We start from the raw sequence: 18,640 nt of genomic DNA, 5'->3' as shown, positions 1-18,640 counted from the left end.
GACGGGCAGGAACTTTTGGCGGATCCGCAAAAAAAACGGATGCAACGGACGGCAATCCGCCAATAATGGAAGTCAATGGGGAAAAAAACGGATCCTCAAAAGAAAATTGCGGATCCCTTTTTTTCAAAACCTGGCGGATTGTGACTGATTGTAAAAAACTGAAGTGTGAAAGAGGCCTAACAGCGAAGGGTGACACCCTGGGTAGCGAATTGGTGCTCCTGCTCAACATCGGCTGACCCTCTCTGGCCCTTACCAGGACTCCCTAACAAAAGCCACCACCAAACACCAAATAAAGTGCTTTTAGTGCAAACAATGAGGTCTGGTCCTTGGTGCCTAAACTGAACTGAGCCGTGCAAAAGATAGGACTCGATATTGCATAGCAATGAACCGATCAAACACATATATCTCTCCTACACCTTTGTATCCAGGCAAAAATAGTGCTCATATAGATATATTTTTTTTCTTTTTAGCACTTTGTTTGCAATAGAAGCAATTTATTTGGTGTTTGGTGGTGACTTTTGTTAGGGAGTCCTGGTAAGGGCCAGAGAGGGTCTGCTGATGTTGAGCGAGGGCACCAAGTTGCTCCCCAGGGTGCCAACCTCCACTGCTAGCAAGGGATCTATATATAGGGTAATGCATAACCTATCTTCCATAGACTCTTCCGGTATCTTTATTATCTAGTGATATATTAATCACATGATTTTCTAAACCTGATTGATAAATTATATGAACCTTCTCTTAAAGACCCTGTACCAACTCCCCTTGCCTTGCACCAATGGTTTGTCCACCCCTGACACTGTAGACAGACTCCAGGGAGTCTCGCTCTCCTTTACCTATGTTGAACACCCTTTGAAGCCACAGCTACATTTATACAGTAGTGTAACAGTGAATCCATGCACTGGGGTGAGATAAAATAAAACACTTACTAAAAAGCAGAAACAGCTCCATTGCCACTCACTTTGCTTCTCGTCACCTTTTGTTACACTTCCATCGGCAGCTGTAATCTGATCCCTCAGTGAGCAGGAAGCCCATTTTGAACAAAATAAATTGTAACCTCCACAGTGAATGATTCAGGAGGCAAGGGGGGGGGGAGAAGTGGCTCATAAGTGGAGAAAAAGGCATAGTTCTCTGATGGAATTAAGTGCAGCTTCTTATATTTACTTGTACTATTGATTTATGCACATTTTGTAGAAATGACAGTGACCATATAAAATATGAATTGAAATTCATGTCAAATCTTCACGTAACTTGTTGACTTTGATGTAAAATCTGCAGCAGAACATTTTATATGTGTGAATGTACCTTTTAAAAAAGATGCAGTTTATTTAAGTAAAAAAGCTATGTAATTTTCTCTTAGGTTTTGCCGTTTTGTTTGTCTCCTACATGCAAAGCCAGCACAATTTGTCAGTTTACATCCTGTTTACCATTATCACTTTACACAAAAAATATAAATGTTTATTTCTATGTGACACATTATATCTATAAAGTGTGCAGCACCTGAACCTCAAAAATCTGAGGACCGGGGCCATCCAATTTAGATGTAAAAGCCTCTACATATAAAACATATTATTCAAATATTGCCGTATGTTGGTGTCTGGTCTACAATGTCTGTAGACTCGTTTTCTTCTATTAACCCCTTCATGACCAGAGCTTTTTTCCGGTTTTGCGTTTTCGTTTTTCACTCCCCTTCTTCCCAGCAGGGCTGTGGAGTCGGTGCTCATTTTGGTGGAGTTGGTATAAAATGGACCGACTCCGACTCCTAAAATATATAATAAATTGGGTACAGTAATTCAATGCAGAATGTGAAAAATATTTTTTCATAGGAATTTGGGAAAGTTATGAAATGTCCTATAAATGGCTGTTCTATTCCTGATCTAAGGCTACATTCACACACAGCGTTTTTGCTGCTTTTTTTGAGGATACGTTTTTCAGCTGCAAAAGCAGATCAGCTTTTTAAAAAACTGCATCACCTGAAAGGTTTTTGAGCTCATAGATAATGTTTTCAATAGCAAAAGCAGTTTAGAAATCTGGTCTATCTATCCATTTATCCATATCTGTCTATCCATATCGTATCTGTACCAAAAAGAATGAAAGCCGGGTAGCACACAGACTAACACTCCTTTTTTTTTTTTTTTTTTTTTTTAGCACCAGTCAGGTACACCTCATAGCTGCCCAAAAGGACACCCAGGACAGGCATTGCTCGTCTTCAGTAACACAGCAACATAAATTGATAGTTGGAATAAATAGACTGCATTCATCACCACCACATCTTCTTAAGGGGCAGGCTTTATTTTCAAGTGTAGGGGTGTGCAGTATGAGCTTCTGCAGCAGCTGAGGTATGCAGTATGAGGTTCTGCCCCCCCCTGGTTTGATCCTGGCTACGCCCATGGCGTGAATGTAGCCTGAGGATCTAGGCTTCGTCTTAGCTGAGATAAGTCATAGTGTTATATATATATATATATATATATATATATATATATATATATATATATATATACACACACAGTACAGACCAAAAGTTTGGACACACCTCATTCAAAGAGTTTTTACTGTGAAAATTGTAGATTCACTCTGAAGTCATCAAAACTATGAATTAACACATGTGGAATTATATAATTAACAAAAAAGTGTGAAACAACTGAAAATACTGTGTGTCTTATATTCTAGGTTCTTCAAAGTAGCCACCTTTTGCTTGATTACTGCTTTGCACACTCTTGGCATTCTCTTGATGAGCTTCAAGAGGTAGTCACCGGAAATGGTTTTCACTTCACAGGTGTGCCCTGTCAGGTTTAATAAGTGGGATTTCTTGCCTTATAAATGGGGTTGGGACCATCAGTTGTGTTGTGCAGAAGTCTGGTGGATACACAGCTGATAGTCCTACTGAATAGGCTGTTAGAATTTGTATTATGGCAAGAAAAAAGCAGCTAAGTAAAGAAAAACGAGTGGCCATCATTACTTTAAGAAATGAAGGTCAGTCAGTCTGAAAAATTGTGAAAATTTTGAAAGTGTCCCCAAGTCCAGTAGCAAAAACCATCAAGCGCTACAAAGAAACTGGCTCACATGAGGACCGCCCCAGGAAAGGAAGACCAAGAGTCACCTCTGCTGCGGAGGAGAAGTTCATCCGAGTCACCAGCCTCAGAAATCGCAGGTTAACAGCAGCTCAGATTAGAGACCAAGTCAATGCACAGAGTTCTAGCAGCAGACACATCTCTACAACAACTGTTAAGAGGAGACTTTGTGCAGCAGGCCTTCATGGTAAAATAGCTGCTAGGAAACCACTGCTAAGGACAGGCAACAAGCAGAAGAGACTTGTTTGGGCTAAAGAACACAAGGAATGGACATTAGACCAGTGGAAATCTGTGCTTTGGTCTGAGGAGTCCACATTTGAGATCTTTGGTTCCAACGACCGTGTCTTTGTGCGACGCAGAAAAGGTGAACGGATGGACTCTACATGCCTGGTTCCCACCGTGAAGTATGGAGGAGGTGAGATGGTGTGGGGGTGCTTTGCTGGTGACACTGTTGGGGATTTATTCAAAATTGAAGGCATACTGAACCAGCATGGCTACCACAGCATCTTGCAGCGGCATGCTATTTCATCCGGTTTGTGTTTAGATGGACCATCATTTATTTTTCAACAGGACAATGACCCCAAACACACCTCCAGGCTATTTGACCAAGAAGGAGAGTGACGGGGTGCTTCGACAGATGACCTGTTCTCCACAGTCACCAGACCTGAACCCAATCGAGATGGTTTGGGGTGAGCTGGACCGCAGAGTGAAGGCAAAAGGGCCAACAAGTGCTAAGCATCTCTGGGAACTCCTTCAAGACTGTTGGAAGACCATTTCCGGTGACTACCTCTTGAAGCTCATCAAGAGAAAGCCAAGAGTGCGCAAAGCAGTAATCAAAGCAAAAGGTGGCTACTTTGAAGAACCTAGAATATAAGACATATTTTCAGTTGTTTCACACTTTTTTGTTAATTATATAATTCCACATGTGTTAATTCATAGTTTTGATGCCTTCAGAATGAATCTACAATTTTCATAGTCATGAAATAAAAGAAAACTCTTTGAATGAGAAGGTGTGTCCAAACTTTTGGTCTGTACTGTATATATGTAATCGATATTACATAGTGTATTACATATTTACAATTTATTACAGTTTTTTGTGTTCTAAAGTTGTATTCCAATAAATATATATTATGTTCTATCTAAATATCTTGATTATTGGATCATAAAAATGATTAAATGTCTGATGTTCACATTGTACTACAATAAATTTTTCACTTAAAAATAAGCAATATATGTGGGAGTTGGAGTCGGAGTCAGTGTAAGGGAAATTGAGGAGTAGGAGTCGGAGTCGCAGGTTTAGCTTACCGACTCCACAGCCCTGCTTCCCAGAGCCATAACTTTTTTTTAATTTTTCCATCAATATGGCCATGTGAGGGCTTATTTTTTGCGGGACAAGTTGTACTTTTGAACGACATCATTGGTTTTTACCATGTGATGTACTAGAAAATGGGAAAAAAATTCCAATTGTGGTGAAATTGCAAAAAAAAGTGCAATCCCACACTTGTTTTTTGTTTGGCCTTTTTTTTTTTTTTTTTTTTTTGCTAGGTTCACTAAATGGTAAAAATGACCTGCCATTATGATTCTCCAGGTCATTACGAGTTCATAGACACCAAACATGTCTAGGTTCTTTTTTATCTTAAGTGGTGAAAAAAAAAATCCAAACTTTGCTAGAAAAAAATAAAGTAAATTGCACCATTTTCCCATACCCGTAGTGTCTCCGTTCTTCGTGACCTCGGGTATTTTGCTCGCCGAGCTGACTTTTTTTTTTTTTGTATATCTTTTTGGTGCAGATACTATTTTTTGATTTTTTTTAATGCAATGTTGCGGCGACCAGAAACAAACAAATTCTAGCGTTTTGACTTTTTTTTTCTCACTAAGCCGTTTAGCGATCAGGTCAATCCTTTTATTTGTTGATAGATCGGTCGATTCTGAACTCGGCGGTACCAAATATGTGTATGTTTAATTTTTTTTTTGTTTTATTTTGAGAGGGGAGAAAGGATTTGAACTTACATTTTTTTTTTTTAATATTTTTAAAGCTATTTTTCTTTTAGCTTTTAGCATGCTTCAGTAGCCTCCATGGGAGGCTAGAAGCTGCCATAGCCCGATCGGCTTTGCTACATAGAGGCGATGCTCAGATCGCCTGTATGTAGCAGAATTACAGACTTGCTATGAGCGCCGACCACCGGGTGGCGCTCATAGCAGTCTGGCATCGACAACCATAGAGGTCTCTAGAAGACCTCTGGTTGTCATGCTGACACACCGGTGACCCGCGATTACGTGACGCAGGTCACCGGTGTGTGTATTTCCAGCTGGATAGCCAGAAGCGCTTGTTAAATGCCGCTGTCAGTTTGACAGTGGCATTTAACTAGTTAATAGCTGCAGGCCTATCGCGATTCCGCCCGCAGCTATTGCGGGCGCATGTCAGCTGTTCAAAACAGCTGGCAAGTCCCGGCTTTAAGGTGGGCTCACCGCTGGAGCCCACATCAAAGCGGGGGATACTGTCATCAGACGTACTATAACGTACGATGGCAGTAAGGGATTAAAATGTTTTTGTAACAATGGGGGCTTGATTGGCCCATCTGGAATAGTGGATGTGATGTAGGACTTTCTCAAGCCCAGAGGGTACGTTCCACATGTCTGGGGGTGTACATGTTATGCCTCAAGGTCAAGCATTTGTTACAGACCATTTTTTGTAAAGTAAATAAACGTATTATTGTCATCATTATTATTAATCAACTTTTGCCAAGTTATGAATCTTATATACTTCATTACCTATTTTCCTTTATCTGCTATCAAACACTATACTGAAAATGCTGTTATAATAACTACATAGTTCATTTTCCTTTAGAAGCTGCTATGAACTGCTTCTCCAGCAAGAATCAAAATACTATTCCTAAGCACTCTCCCTATGTGAGCGCCTATGCTGTCCTCCCCATGCTCAGACAGGGAAGTGTTTTGTTTGTAAATATTGTTTTAAGTACCAATTCTTGCTACAGCAGCTGTTCAAGGCAGCCTATAAAGGAGCATGTCCTAAGCAGTCAAAAGAGCACTTTCAGTATGTTTTTTTGCGAGAGAAGGAAGCAAAAGAAAATGATAGTGTATTACGAAGAAAATCATAACTTTATAATGTAGGAAAACTTTGTGTGTATATGTATGTGATATATACATAATTGGTTCCTTTAATCTACCCGTTTACATTACAGTGAGACCTTATACAGTGGGGAAAAAAAGTATTTAGTCAGTCAGCAATAGTGCAAGTTCCACCACTTAAAAAGATGAGAGGCGTCTGTAATTTACATCATAGGTAGACCTCAACTATGGGAGACAAACTGAGAAAAAAAAATCCAGAAAATCACATTGTCTGTTTTTTTTTCATTTTATTTGCATATTATGGTGGAAAATAAGTATTTGGTCAGAAACAAGCAATCAAGATTTCTGGCTCTCACAGACCTGTAACTTCTTCTTTAAGAGTCTCCTCTTTCCTCCACTCATTACCTGTAGTAATGGCACCTGTTTAAACTTGTTATCAGTATAAAAAGACACCTGTGCACACCCTCAAACAGTCTGACTCCAAACTCCACTATGGTGAAGACCAAAGAGCTGTCAAAGGACACCAGAAACAAAATTGTAGCCCTGCACCAGGCTGGGAAGACTGAATCTGCAATAGCCAACCAGCTTGGAGTGAAGAAATCAACTGTGGGAGCAATAATTAGAAAATGGAAGACATACAAGACCACTGATAATCTCCCTCGATCTGGTGCTCCAAGCAAAATCCCACCCCGTGGGGTCAGAATGATCACAAGAACAGTGAGCAAAAATCCCAGAACCACGCGGGGGGACCTAGTGAAAGAACTGCAGAGAGCTGGGACCAATGTAACAAGGCCTACCATAAGTAACACACTACGCCACCATGGACTCAGATCCTGCAGTGCCAGACGTGTCCCACTGCTTAAGCCTGTACATGTCCGGGCCCGTCTGAAGTTTGCTAGAGAGCATTTGGATGATCCAGAGGAGTTTTGGGAGAATGTCCTATGGTCTGATGAAACCAAACTGGAACTGTTTGGTAGAAACACAACTTGTCGTGTTTGGAGGAAAAAGAATACTGAGTTGCATCCATCAAACACCATACCTACTGTAAAGCATGGTGGTGGAAACATCATGCTTTGGGGCTGTTTCTCTGCAAAGGGGCCAGGACGACTGATCCGGGTACATGAAAGAATGAATGGGGCCATGTATCGTGAGATTTTGAGTGCAAACCTCCTTCCATCAGCAAGGGCATTGAAGATGAAACGTGGCTGGGTCTTTCAACATGACAATGATCCAAAGCACACCGCCAGGGCAACGAAGGAGTGGCTTCGTAAGAAGCATTTCAAGGTCCTGGAGTGGCCTAGCCAGTCTCCAGATCTCAGCCCTATAGAAAACCTTTGGAGGGAGTTGAAAGTCCGTGTTGCCAAGCGAAAAGCCAAAAACATCACTGCTCTAGAGGAGATCTGCATGGAGGAATGGGCCAACATACCAACAACAGTGTGTGGCAACCTTGTGAAGACTTACAGAAAACGTTTGACCTCTGTCATTGCCAACAAAGGATATATCACAAAGTATTGAGATGAAATTTTGTTTCTGACCAAATACTTATTTTCCACCATAATATGCAAATAAAATGAAAAAAAAAACAGACAATGTGATTTTCTGGATTTTTTTTTTCTCAGTTTGTCTCCCATAGTTGAGGTCTACCTATGATGTAAATTACAGACGCCTCTCATCTTTTTAAGTGGTGGAACTTACACTATTGCTGACTGACTAAATACTTTTTTTCCCCCACTGTAGCTTGTCCTGTACAGGCAATATGATCACCCCTTTTTTTTTTACGATAATGTATGTCCCATAAAAAAATCTTGAGATCTAAATCAAGGCCATGGAATTGGTCATTAACAGAAGTGGCACATTGCGTAGAAGTATAATATGGTTATACTCTTGTGGGATATTGGCTACTGTTTTTTGGCAAGAAAAGTTGAAGCTTATAAACAGCGAGGACTTCGTTAGTACATGTAAGATAGTTTCAGCTTGGGCTGGGGAGATCACTGATTTTGTGACGCCACAGCGATCTCGCCAGTGAGATCGCTGTGTGTGATGGTTATCAGCGATCGGCCCCCCCGCCGGGTATCGCTGATTGTGCACTATTGTCCTGGGCCATTTTTTTGATCGGTGCTCTCCCGCTGACCAGCGCGCATCGCTGCGTGTGGCAGCGGGAGCCAACGATCAGCGAGGCTCCCAGCGCCCTAAGCAGGCGCTGGGAGCTGGTATCTAAGGTAAATATCGGGTTGCTAAGTGGCGCGCGTCACTTATTTACCCGATGTGTACCTTACAAACCTGCGTGCTCGCAGCTCCCGGCGCGAGCACGCAGGTTTCTAAGGTACACATCGGGTAACTAAGTGACGCGCGCCGCTTAGTAACCCGATATTTACCTTAGATACCAGCGTCTTCGCTGGTGCTGATCGCTGGTGAAGCTGCCTGTTTGGCAGCTCACCAGCGATCATGTAGCGATGCACCAGCGATCCTGACAAGGTCGTATCGTTGTCGGGATCGCTGGTGCATCATTAAGTGTAACGGTACCCTAACTCTTTACTACAGTATTGTTCTTACAGACTAATGGCCGTGACTGTGATATCCAGACCAATATACTGCTCTATTATAAGATTGCTTTGCAATAGATTTTTCCGTTATTTCTATTTGGAAACATATATTTTAAGGATAAAATACTAAAATAGTATGACTTTAACTGTTTTATAGCTATGATCAACGCTTTCTATTCCAATAGCAGATGAGCCATAGATTGACATGTATTGTCATTGAGTGCCACAGGCTTTAAATCTCTGTAAAAAAAAAAAAAAAAAAGTCCTAATATGAATATTTTTTTTCCTGTCCAGTGGGAGTGATGCTGCTTCAATAAAATCCAGAGCCACATTAAGTGATGATGGAAAACATTACATCCTCAATGGTTCAAAGGTAAAATTGTATGGGCTAATAACCATTGACTAATACACAATACAGGTTAGGCTTCAAACAACAAGAGTCATGATCAATACCATATACATTAGGCCTGTTTCACACTTCAGTTTTTTTGTTGTCAGTTAAAATCCGCCGAGAGAGAATTTTTTCCGTCCGCCAGAAAGGATTTCAGGGTTAAATTTCCGGCTGACTTCCTTCCTCCGGGCGCGCACTGTAAAATGCGGATCCTGCAGCAAAAAAAACGTTGCATTGTCCGTCCAGGCATGTCGGCGGACGCAAAAAATTTGGCGCATCCAACAGATGGCCATCCGTCAACAGGGCTGTGGAGTCGGAGTCGTGGAGTCAGAGTTAGTTTTGGTTGGAGTCGGTAGAAATGTACCGACTCCAGCTTTAAAAAATATGCATTAATATTTCATAATTGAACTTTCATATGAATTTTATAAATGTTACTCAAATATATATGTTCTATCAAACTATGAACAACAGTGATAAGCAGTTCTGCTGGAGATGGAGACATTTCTTACTTCTTGTGTGTCACTGTTCTCCACTGCCCCTATAATCTTATACTTGGTTAACCTCATGCTGCCCCAACCCCCCTACTTACAATGTATGAAACTGAAAGTGAAATTTTTTTTGCAAATTCTTAGTAGTAAAGCTCCTCGACTAGATCATACTAGGTGTGCGTCTTCCAAGCATCTCACAGCTGCTTGCTACTCAGAAGAGGAAGACTGTAAGAAGTATTATCCTTTCAACAAACTTTGCATCAGTTAACTGTGAGTACATGAGGAATAATAACAGTATTACTGACCACTATATCAGTTGTACGACCTGGCAATAATTTTGTACAATTGTTTTTAGGAAAAACAATTGTCATTTGGATTGTGAATGCAGAATTAAAAACCTGAGAATGTCAAAGAAGCATCACATTAAATCAGCTGTATTTGAACATTTCACCATCACTCAAGATAGAAAACATTATGTCTGTCAGTGTATGACAAATGATCCAGACGAAAACAAATGCTGTGAAGCCAAGATGAGTGCATATTCAGGCAAAGATAAAAATGCTCCTACCAGAGCTTCTAATCTAAAGAGACATTTACAGCACTTTCATCCAGAAGTACTGAAAGCAGTGAATGAGAGAGACTGCATCCAAACCAATGAACCAGTGCCCAGCTCTTCCAGCCAAACAAAGGAGCAGAGAACTTTGCAGCCATCAGTTGCAAGATATTTTGTCAGTGACAAAGTTACTGTGACAATGACAGTAGATACATTTAAAAAACAGATCCTAGAGCTTGTTGTAAAGGATAGTGTGCCTATTTCATTATTTTCACGACCAGCTTTTATGTGTCTGAACGGGGAAATGGCCCGCAAGCTTGGTGTTTCTCTGGAGAGAGTGAGTATTAGAAAATTAGTAATCGAAGAAGCTTTTAAACAAAAGGAAGAACTTAAAAAAACTATCAAGGGACGCTTTCTGTTTCTTAAAATGGATGCCTGCACACGTCACAGAGTGAACTATTTTGCCATCAATGTCCGATTTGTTTGTGACAAAAATGAAATAGTTACCAAGACATTGGCAGTAAAAGACACCAAAGCTCATCACACCAGTGAGTTTCTCCAGGTCTTGGTGGAAAAGGTTCTGCAAGACTATGAACTTAAAAAAGAGCAAGTTCTTTCTGTCGTAACTGACAATGCTTCAAATATGATAAGTACTATTAAGCTAATGAATGAGAGTAATGATGGTGACCAGCAGCTAGAAGAACATTCTGGGTCCACAGACACAGAAATGTTTGAAATAGAGGAACACAGTATTGTAACTGAGGAGCAAACTGAAGTTGCTTCAGATGAACAGCAACATGATAGTTTAGATGATCTTGTTGAAACTGTGTCAATATGTTCTTTCATTCATCACATGCGCTGTGTTGTGCATACGCTACAGCTGGCTATAAGAGACAGTCTGCAAGAAGGACATGCTGCTGCACTGATTGGCAAGGTGAGAAAATTGGCTACTGTTGCCAGAACCCCTAAAGTTGACTCAATTTTGAAGAGACGTGCTGGAAAAGGGGCAATCAAGCCACACGATGGGGCAGTACTTACTTAATGATTCAGCGCTTGGTTGAACTGAAAACCTTTCTTGTAGACATGGCTAACCCTCAACTGACGCTAAATGAAAGTCAGTGGAATCAGGTGACTGAGCTGGAAAAATTGCTAGAGCACCCATTTACAGTGACTAAAAAATTACAAGCAGAGGACTTAACTCCAGGTATTTTCTTAAAGGAGTGGAAGAACCTGATGTTTCGCCTGTCCCAAAGAGGAGGGTTAATTGCAAGTGGCATTGCTACATCAATGAAACGGAGAGAGGAGCTACTATTACAAAATAACATTCTTTTGGCAGCTGTTTATGTAGACCCAATGCATCGGATTCTTCTAGATGATCAACAGCTAAGTAAAGGAAAAGAAGCTCTCTTTGAAATAGCAGTAAGGATGAAAGGGTTGCAGAACAGTCAGGAGGAACAAGAAGAATTTGGTCGTCCTGCCACATCTTCACCCTCATCATCAACTGATGAAGAATTTAATTTCGAAAAATATTTGGATCACAAGGACCGTGCAAAGCGTTCCCGCATAGAAGAAGAGTCATCCCCATCAAGGAACACAGCCAGTACATTTCAGCAGAATTTTTCATGTGCACTAAAAGAAATTGAGAAATTTGACCGTTCATCAAAAATAACAGTGCAACAAGCGATTCCTCTGTATCCTGACATTGTCAGAGATGTTGCCCGAGTGGTTACTGCTTTGCCACCAGCACAAGTTAATGTAGAGAGGTTGTTCTCTGCTCTCAAAATAATTAGATCAGATTTGAGGGCATCCATGAAGGAGGATCTGACAGAGGCAATACTTTTTCTGAGAACAAATTTATAGATTTCTTCTTATTAACTGCATAAAAGTGTTTATTGCATATTTACTTACAGTTTAGAAAAGTTTATAAAAGTTATTTGCTATATTCTAATTGTATTCTAATAAATGTAGTTTTTGCTCTAAGTGGTCTGATTACTTATATGATGGTGAGAAACTGAATAAGCACAATGTTTAATATTTTACAACAGTAAATTTGTTGTTATGAATTGGCCATTTATGAAGGAGTCGGAGTCGGAGCCTGATAAAATCCAGGAGTCGGAGTCGCAACTGTGGCTTACCGACTCCACAGCCCTGTCCGTCAAGATCCGTCGGTAATGCAACTCAATGGGGAAAAAAACGGATCCGCCAAAAAAATGGCGGATCCGTTTTTTTTTTTAAAAAACGGCGGATTTTGACTGATGGTCAAGAACAGAAGTGTGAAACAGGCCGTACCTGCAATATCTGGATTCTGAAAGATTACATTTATGACGCAAAAGGGGATTTTTGGTACTCACCGTAAAATCTCTTTCTTGGAGCCTTCATTGGAGAACACAGATTACCATGGGTGTATGCTGCTGTCGCTCGGAGGCTGACACTATGCAAATAAGAAAAAGTTAGCTCCTCCCCAGCAGTATACACCTACCAACAGGCCCAAATTACCTCAGTTGGTGCCAAAGCAGTATAAGGAGCTACTATAAGAAACTCAACCGTAAGAACTCAACCTATGTACCAACCAAACAAAGGCACATTGGCCAACACGGTACAACATTAAGGGAGGGTGCTGTGTCCCCCGATGAAGGCTCCAAGAAAGAGATTTTACGGTAAGTACCAAAAATCCCCCTTTCTTTCTCACTTCATTGGAGGACACAGGTTACCATGGAACGTCTAAAAGCAGTCCCAAGGGTGGGAAAGAAATGCTGAGAGAAGGAAACTTAGGTCGGCCGGTGTGAGAACGCCGCCTGCAGTATCTTCCTGCCCAAGCCTGTATCAGCAGAGGCGTGAGTATCAACCTTGTAGAACCTCACGAAGGTATGGAGTGATGACCAGGTAACGGCCTTGCAAACTTGCAAAGCCGAAGCCTGGTGACGAACGGCCCAGGAAGCTCCTACAGCCCTCACCCCCGGAGTGAAAGCGATCAGGAAGGCGACCTTCCACGAGAGGAGGGTAAGAGAAATATCTTGGATCGGCTCGAAAGGCGCACGCTGGAGGGAGCTCAAAACAAGATTCAAATCCCATGGATCGACAGGAGACTGGTAAGGAGGCGTTATGTGAGCGACGCCCTGAAGAAAATCTTCACCTGGGGAAGAGAAGCCAGATCTCTTTGAAAGAGGATAGCTAGAGCGGACACTTGACCCTTTAAGGTACTGAGGGAAAGGCCGGAGTCGAGACCCTACTGCAGAAAACCCAGAACGGAGGGAAGAGAAAGTCATAGGAAACACACTGTTGTCCTCACACCAAAAAAAAAAAAAGGCTTTCCAACATCTGTGATAGATGCTAGTTGACGCCGGCTTCCTTGCCTTAATCATGGTCTGGATGACTTTGTGGGAAAAACCTGCATCTCTCAGGACCGCGGCCTTAACGACCATGCCATTAAATTCAGAGATGGAGAATTCGGGTGGAAGAGGGGCCCCTGCGATAGAAGATCCAGGCGGTCTGGAAGCCTCCAGGGAACGTCCGAGAGCATGTTTACTAGCTCCGCATACCAGGCCCTTTGTGGCCAATCTGGGGCCACTAACAGAACGGGAACCCCTTCTGCTTTTATCTTTTTGAAGATTCTTGGGATCAGGGGAAGAGGTGGGAACAGATGAGGCATGCGAAACTGGGACCACGGGAACACAAGAGCGTCGCAACCGATGGCCATCGGATCCCGAGACCTGGTTACGTACAGGGGAACCTTGTGGTTTGTTCGAGATGCCATGAAGTCGACATCTGGAACGCCCCACCTCAGACAAATTTGGTGGAAGACGTCGGGATTGAGAGACCACTCGCCTGACTCGAGCCCCTGACAGCTCAGGAAATCGGCTTCCCAGTTGTCCACTCCTGGAATGTGTACGGCTGATATGGGGGATCATGGCTTTCTGCCCAACGCAGAGTCTTTGCCACCTCCAGCATGATCTGCTTGCTGCGAGTTCCGTCTTTTTGGTTTATGTACGCCACGGCCGTGGCATTGTCCGACTGGATGCGGACCGGCTTCCCCGCGAGGGTGGACTGCCAGCGGATGAAAGATTGCCCTGATCTCCAAAAGATTGATTGGTAGGAGAGCTTCCTGAGCATCTCCGCGGCCCTGCGCCGAGAGGTGGAGAAAAACAGATTCCCAACCCAGGAGACTGGCATCGGTGGTGATGACCTGCCATCGAATGGGAAGGAAGGATCTCCCGCGTAGAATCGAGGTTGGAAGCGTCTACCAGGTTAGGGATTGCCTCACCTTGAGAGGCAGAAGCACTGGATGGTCCAGGGAGAAAGTTGTCTTGTCCCAAGCAGCCAGGAGGGCCAACTGGAGAGAGCCTGAGTGAAACTGGGCATAAGGCACTTCTTCGAAGGAAGCAATCATCTTCCCTAGGACTCTCATGCAGAGCCGAATAGGAAGAGGGACCGGGCGCTTTAGGGCTTTGATCTCCTGTCGGAGGGAAGAAATTTTCTTCTTTGGAAGGAAGACTCGAGCTTGGCTGGTGTCGAATTCCATGCCCAGGAATACGAGACGCTAAGAAGGGATCAGGGTCGACTTCTCTTTGTTGACTATCCAGCCGAGGTGTCCAGAGTGATCTGGAGGCTGTGATCGCAGTCTCGGCAAGATGGACCCTTGATCAGGAGATCGTCGAGATAAGGGATTATAGGAATCCCCTTTGAACGAAGGATGGTCATGACCCCTCCGCCATGATCTTCGTGAAGACTCTGGGGGCGGACGCAAGACCGAATGGGAGAGCTGTGAACTAGTAATGGCACTACTGTATGGCAAATCTGAGGAACTTCTGATGCTGCACACAAACAGGAACGTGCAAGTAAGCGTCCTGAATGTCCACAGAGCAAAGGTATTCCCCCGGTTCTATGGAGGCGATCACCGAGCGCAAGGACTCCATTCGAAAGTGGCGAACTCTAAGGTGACGGTTCAACTGCTTGAGGTCCAAGATCGGTCGAAGGTTTGAGTAAAACCCGGAAAACCGTTCATGCCAAGGAATGGGTACGATCACTCCTGAGTTTAGGAGAGAAGAGACAGCTTGGGAAAGCCCTGGGGCATGAGAGGGCTGTTTTGGGGGGTGAGAAAGGAAGAAACGTCCTTTTGGGGGCAGAAAATTCTATTTTGTAGCCTGATGTGACAACCTCCCTGACCCAGGCGTCATCGACCGCCGCCAACCAAGTTTCTTTGAAAAGAAGAAGCCTGCCTCCCACCCTGGAAAGATTCCCAGGTGGGGGTAACCCGTCATTTAGAGGAAAATCTGTGGCCGCGAGAACCGGAGGGCTTAGTAGGGCGGCTCCTAGACCTCCAGCGAGGGGCAGGTTTGAAGGAAGGTTTCCTTCTTTCTCCCTGAGCGGAGGGACGGTCCTGTTGAGAGGATCCGCCTGAGGAAGAGAAGGGTCGAAAGGGCCAAAAAGGCTGAGGGCCCTTTCTGTTGAAGGTGCATCTTGGGCTGGATTGGGGCAGAGAAGTACTTTTGCCTCTGGTGGCATCCGAAATAATCTGGTCTAGCTTGGCCCCAAAGAGTCTGGCGCCTTAGAAAGGTAGGCCAGTGAGGGATTTTTTGAAAGCCGGATCTGCGTTCCACGCCTTCAGCCAGAGGATGCGGCGAATATCGATAATGTTGCTGTTTGCTGTTGCTGAGCAAGCAGCAGCATCCAGGGAGGCATTCAACAAGTATCTACCAGCATGGGCAATTTGATCTGCCAAATCTGCTTGCTCCTCTGTGGGAGCTGCTGCCACAATGCCTCGACCGAGTATCTTGGCCCAGGCAGATATTGCTTTCGCCACCCATGAGGAGGCAAAGTTAGGGCAAAAGGAAGTGCCTGATGCCTCAAAGGCTGATTTGGCTAAGGCCTCAATCTGTCTGTCCGTAGCGTCCTTGAGGGATGCCGCATTGGGAATGGACAGGACTGTTTGAGATGCTAAACGTGAAACCGGCGGGTCCACCTTAGGAGATTGACCACTTGCTGACGAGGTCAGGACTAAAGGGGTAAAGGATGTCCAGATGTTTTCTTCCTGGGAAGCGTTTTCCGGGGTTTTCCCAGTGTCTAGAGGTAGTGATGTCAAACTCGTTGTGATTGGGAAAAAGCTTGGAAGGACGTTTTACCCGTTTGAATGAAACGGATTGGTCCTGAGCAGTAGCATTTTCCTTCTTTATTTCGAGCGTTTGCACAATAGCCGAAATAAGGCTATCTACCATGTCCTGCGTTCTAGAGGTGTGATCTGCGTCAGTCAGACTCTGACAGAAAGGCTACGTCTGACCCGACATCCGCCTCCGAGGAGGGGGAACGGGCAGAGAGAGGCACCTTTGGTGCTGCCGAATCTGAGGAGGAGCTAGACAGAGTCCGCTTCCTAGTCCTTTCTTCTGATCTGCCTCTGGGAAGGTCATGGTCAGGTGCGTGTGAATCACCGTGAGAGGTGTTCGGAAACCGACTGAGACATGGCAACGGTCAGACCTGAAACCGACTGGGACATGGCAACGGCCCACTCAGGGGGTGGGGGAGTGCTCTCATCCCGGGCGTTAGGAGTCCTGAGGCTCCGACATGGTGGATGGACTGCAGGACGAGCAGAAAGGGGACGGCTGACCTGAAGCCCACTTTCTCTTACAGCGGGCACAAGCATAGTGAACTACCGTAGGGATGTAGCCAGAGGCCCCTGCAGAATTGGGCATAAGTAGAGTCTGTGAATACTGCAGCAGAACGCTATGGAGGTGACACTGCTGAGGGAAGCTAACAGACGTCAGGGTAAGGAAAGCAGAGCCTACCAGACACCCAGCGATGCATCAGCAGTAGCGCAGGTAGCCGAGTCCCCCGCCGGATCACAGATGAGGCTGGTATCTGAGGTCCCAGAGAGAAAAAAACGCTGCAGGAGTGCAAGATGGAGGCTGTGCACTCTGAGCCACGAGAAAAGCAGGACGGAGGGTGGGGTTAACAACCTAGGCACCCCTAGTAATTGGCCAGTCAGGCCTAGAGCGCCAAAAGGAAGGGGGCGTGGCCGGCCGAAGAAATTGAAAGCGACGTCCTGATAGGCTGGTCCGCCTGTGGAGGCGTGACCAGCGTGCTATGAATGCAATGTGAGAGTTGGGACCTAGGAACAGGCAGGGGGGAGTGCCCGGCGCTGGAAAATGAAAGGAAGGCGCCGGTTGGCTGACGCTAGCAAGGAGGCATGCCCGAGCAGGGGAGAAGAGGCCGTTGATAGTGGGAGAGCCGGAGGGGGCATGGCCTAACCGGAGAACAGCCCGGAGGAAGAGGGCTGTAAGAAAAAAAGCGCGCGCTGTCCGACAATGTGAAAAATAGCACGGAATTTGAATCTTGAGTAGAGGAGAAGCAGGGACTGCCATGGCAAACTGGTGGCTGCAGGGGCTTAGCGGTGTCGGGGGGTGGGGTGGCCGGCCTACTACCTGTTTCTTGAATCTGTCTCCTTTTCATAGCTGAGGATGGCATCATGAGCCCTCAGGAAGGAGCGGGACCTGGGGAAAAAAATCCTCCTTCCCGCACAGTGTCCCGACGGCGCAGAAGACTGTGTCACCCCTTAAGAATAAGGGGGAAGGCCACCACCGGTGACCACAGTCTTCCTCTCAGTCCTCTCCGAGGAGAGGGGTGAGGAGGGGAATAGGCAAGGACTGGCCACCGATAGTCGCCCTGAAACACCCCAACGGGGGACAGGGGACAAAGTCCTGCCAGCGGGCCCGAGAGTGGGCGATGTGGGTGACACCACACTGCTCTCTCGGTCGCTTAAATGTGGGAAAAACCTGTAAGGAAAAAATACTGCGGATCTGGTGTTAGATCCAGGTCCGCCTCCTTCAGACACTAAGCAAAAACTGAGGTAATTTGGGCCTGTCGGTAGGTGTATACTGCTGGGGAGGAGCTAACTTTTTCTTATTTGCCTAGTGCCAGCCTCCTAGCGACAGCAGCATACACCCATGGTAACCTGTGTCCCCCAATGAAGCGAGAAAGAAATTATTTCTATTAAAGAGGATCTTTTACCCAATTGAGAATGGTAAACTGTCCACATCATGGAATAATTGCTGCAGAGCTGAGTAAAACATATTCTTCATTAGAATGGGATGAAGCATGTGCTTGCTTTTTTGAGGTTTTTGGAAGCGACCGGAAGCAGCGATATGGGTCAATGGCTAGACGTAGAGGTTGGGTTGAGGGATGGCTACTTTAAGATAGGTTTGATCATTGCATGCTTGAAGGGAAGGTACCAGATTTTAACGATTGGGTGAAGAGATGGGTTAGGGCCAGGATAAGCTTGGTGGAGAAGTTGGGGAGGTGGTGGATTGGGAAGGGGTCAAGTTCACAAGTAGTGAGATGTGATTTGGAGAGGAGATGTGTGAGCTCTCCTTCAGTGATGGTGAGGAGGAAGGTTATGGGGGAGTTGCAGTGATCTTTTATACATAGGTATTATGGTGGATGAGAAAAAAAGGCTTGCCTTGTTTGGTATATCTTATTTTTGAAATATGTGGTAGTCTCCTGCAGAGATAGGGCAGCAC

At 44.6% G+C, this 18,640-nt stretch overlaps 1 protein-coding gene across 2 annotated transcripts in view; it reads left to right on the top strand.

Moving 5' to 3' along the window:
- ACAD9 (acyl-CoA dehydrogenase family member 9) overlaps positions 1 to 18,640 on the top strand; it is a 104,137-nt gene that overhangs the window by 48,879 nt on the left and 36,618 nt on the right. For both annotated transcript variants that reach the window (XM_073574275.1, XM_073574274.1), the window contains exon 6: positions 8,996 to 9,074. In XM_073574275.1, coding sequence (XP_073430376.1) covers positions 8,996 to 9,074 — 79 coding nt within the window. The remainder of the gene's footprint in view (positions 1 to 8,995; positions 9,075 to 18,640) is intronic.

This window comes from Dendrobates tinctorius, unplaced genomic scaffold, assembly GCF_039654945.1.
Source record: "Dendrobates tinctorius isolate UK_male_01 unplaced genomic scaffold, ASM3965494v1 ptg000038l, whole genome shotgun sequence".
Lineage (NCBI taxonomy): Eukaryota > Metazoa > Chordata > Amphibia > Anura > Dendrobatidae > Dendrobates > Dendrobates tinctorius.
This window is presented reverse-complemented; position numbering and strand designations above follow the sequence as displayed.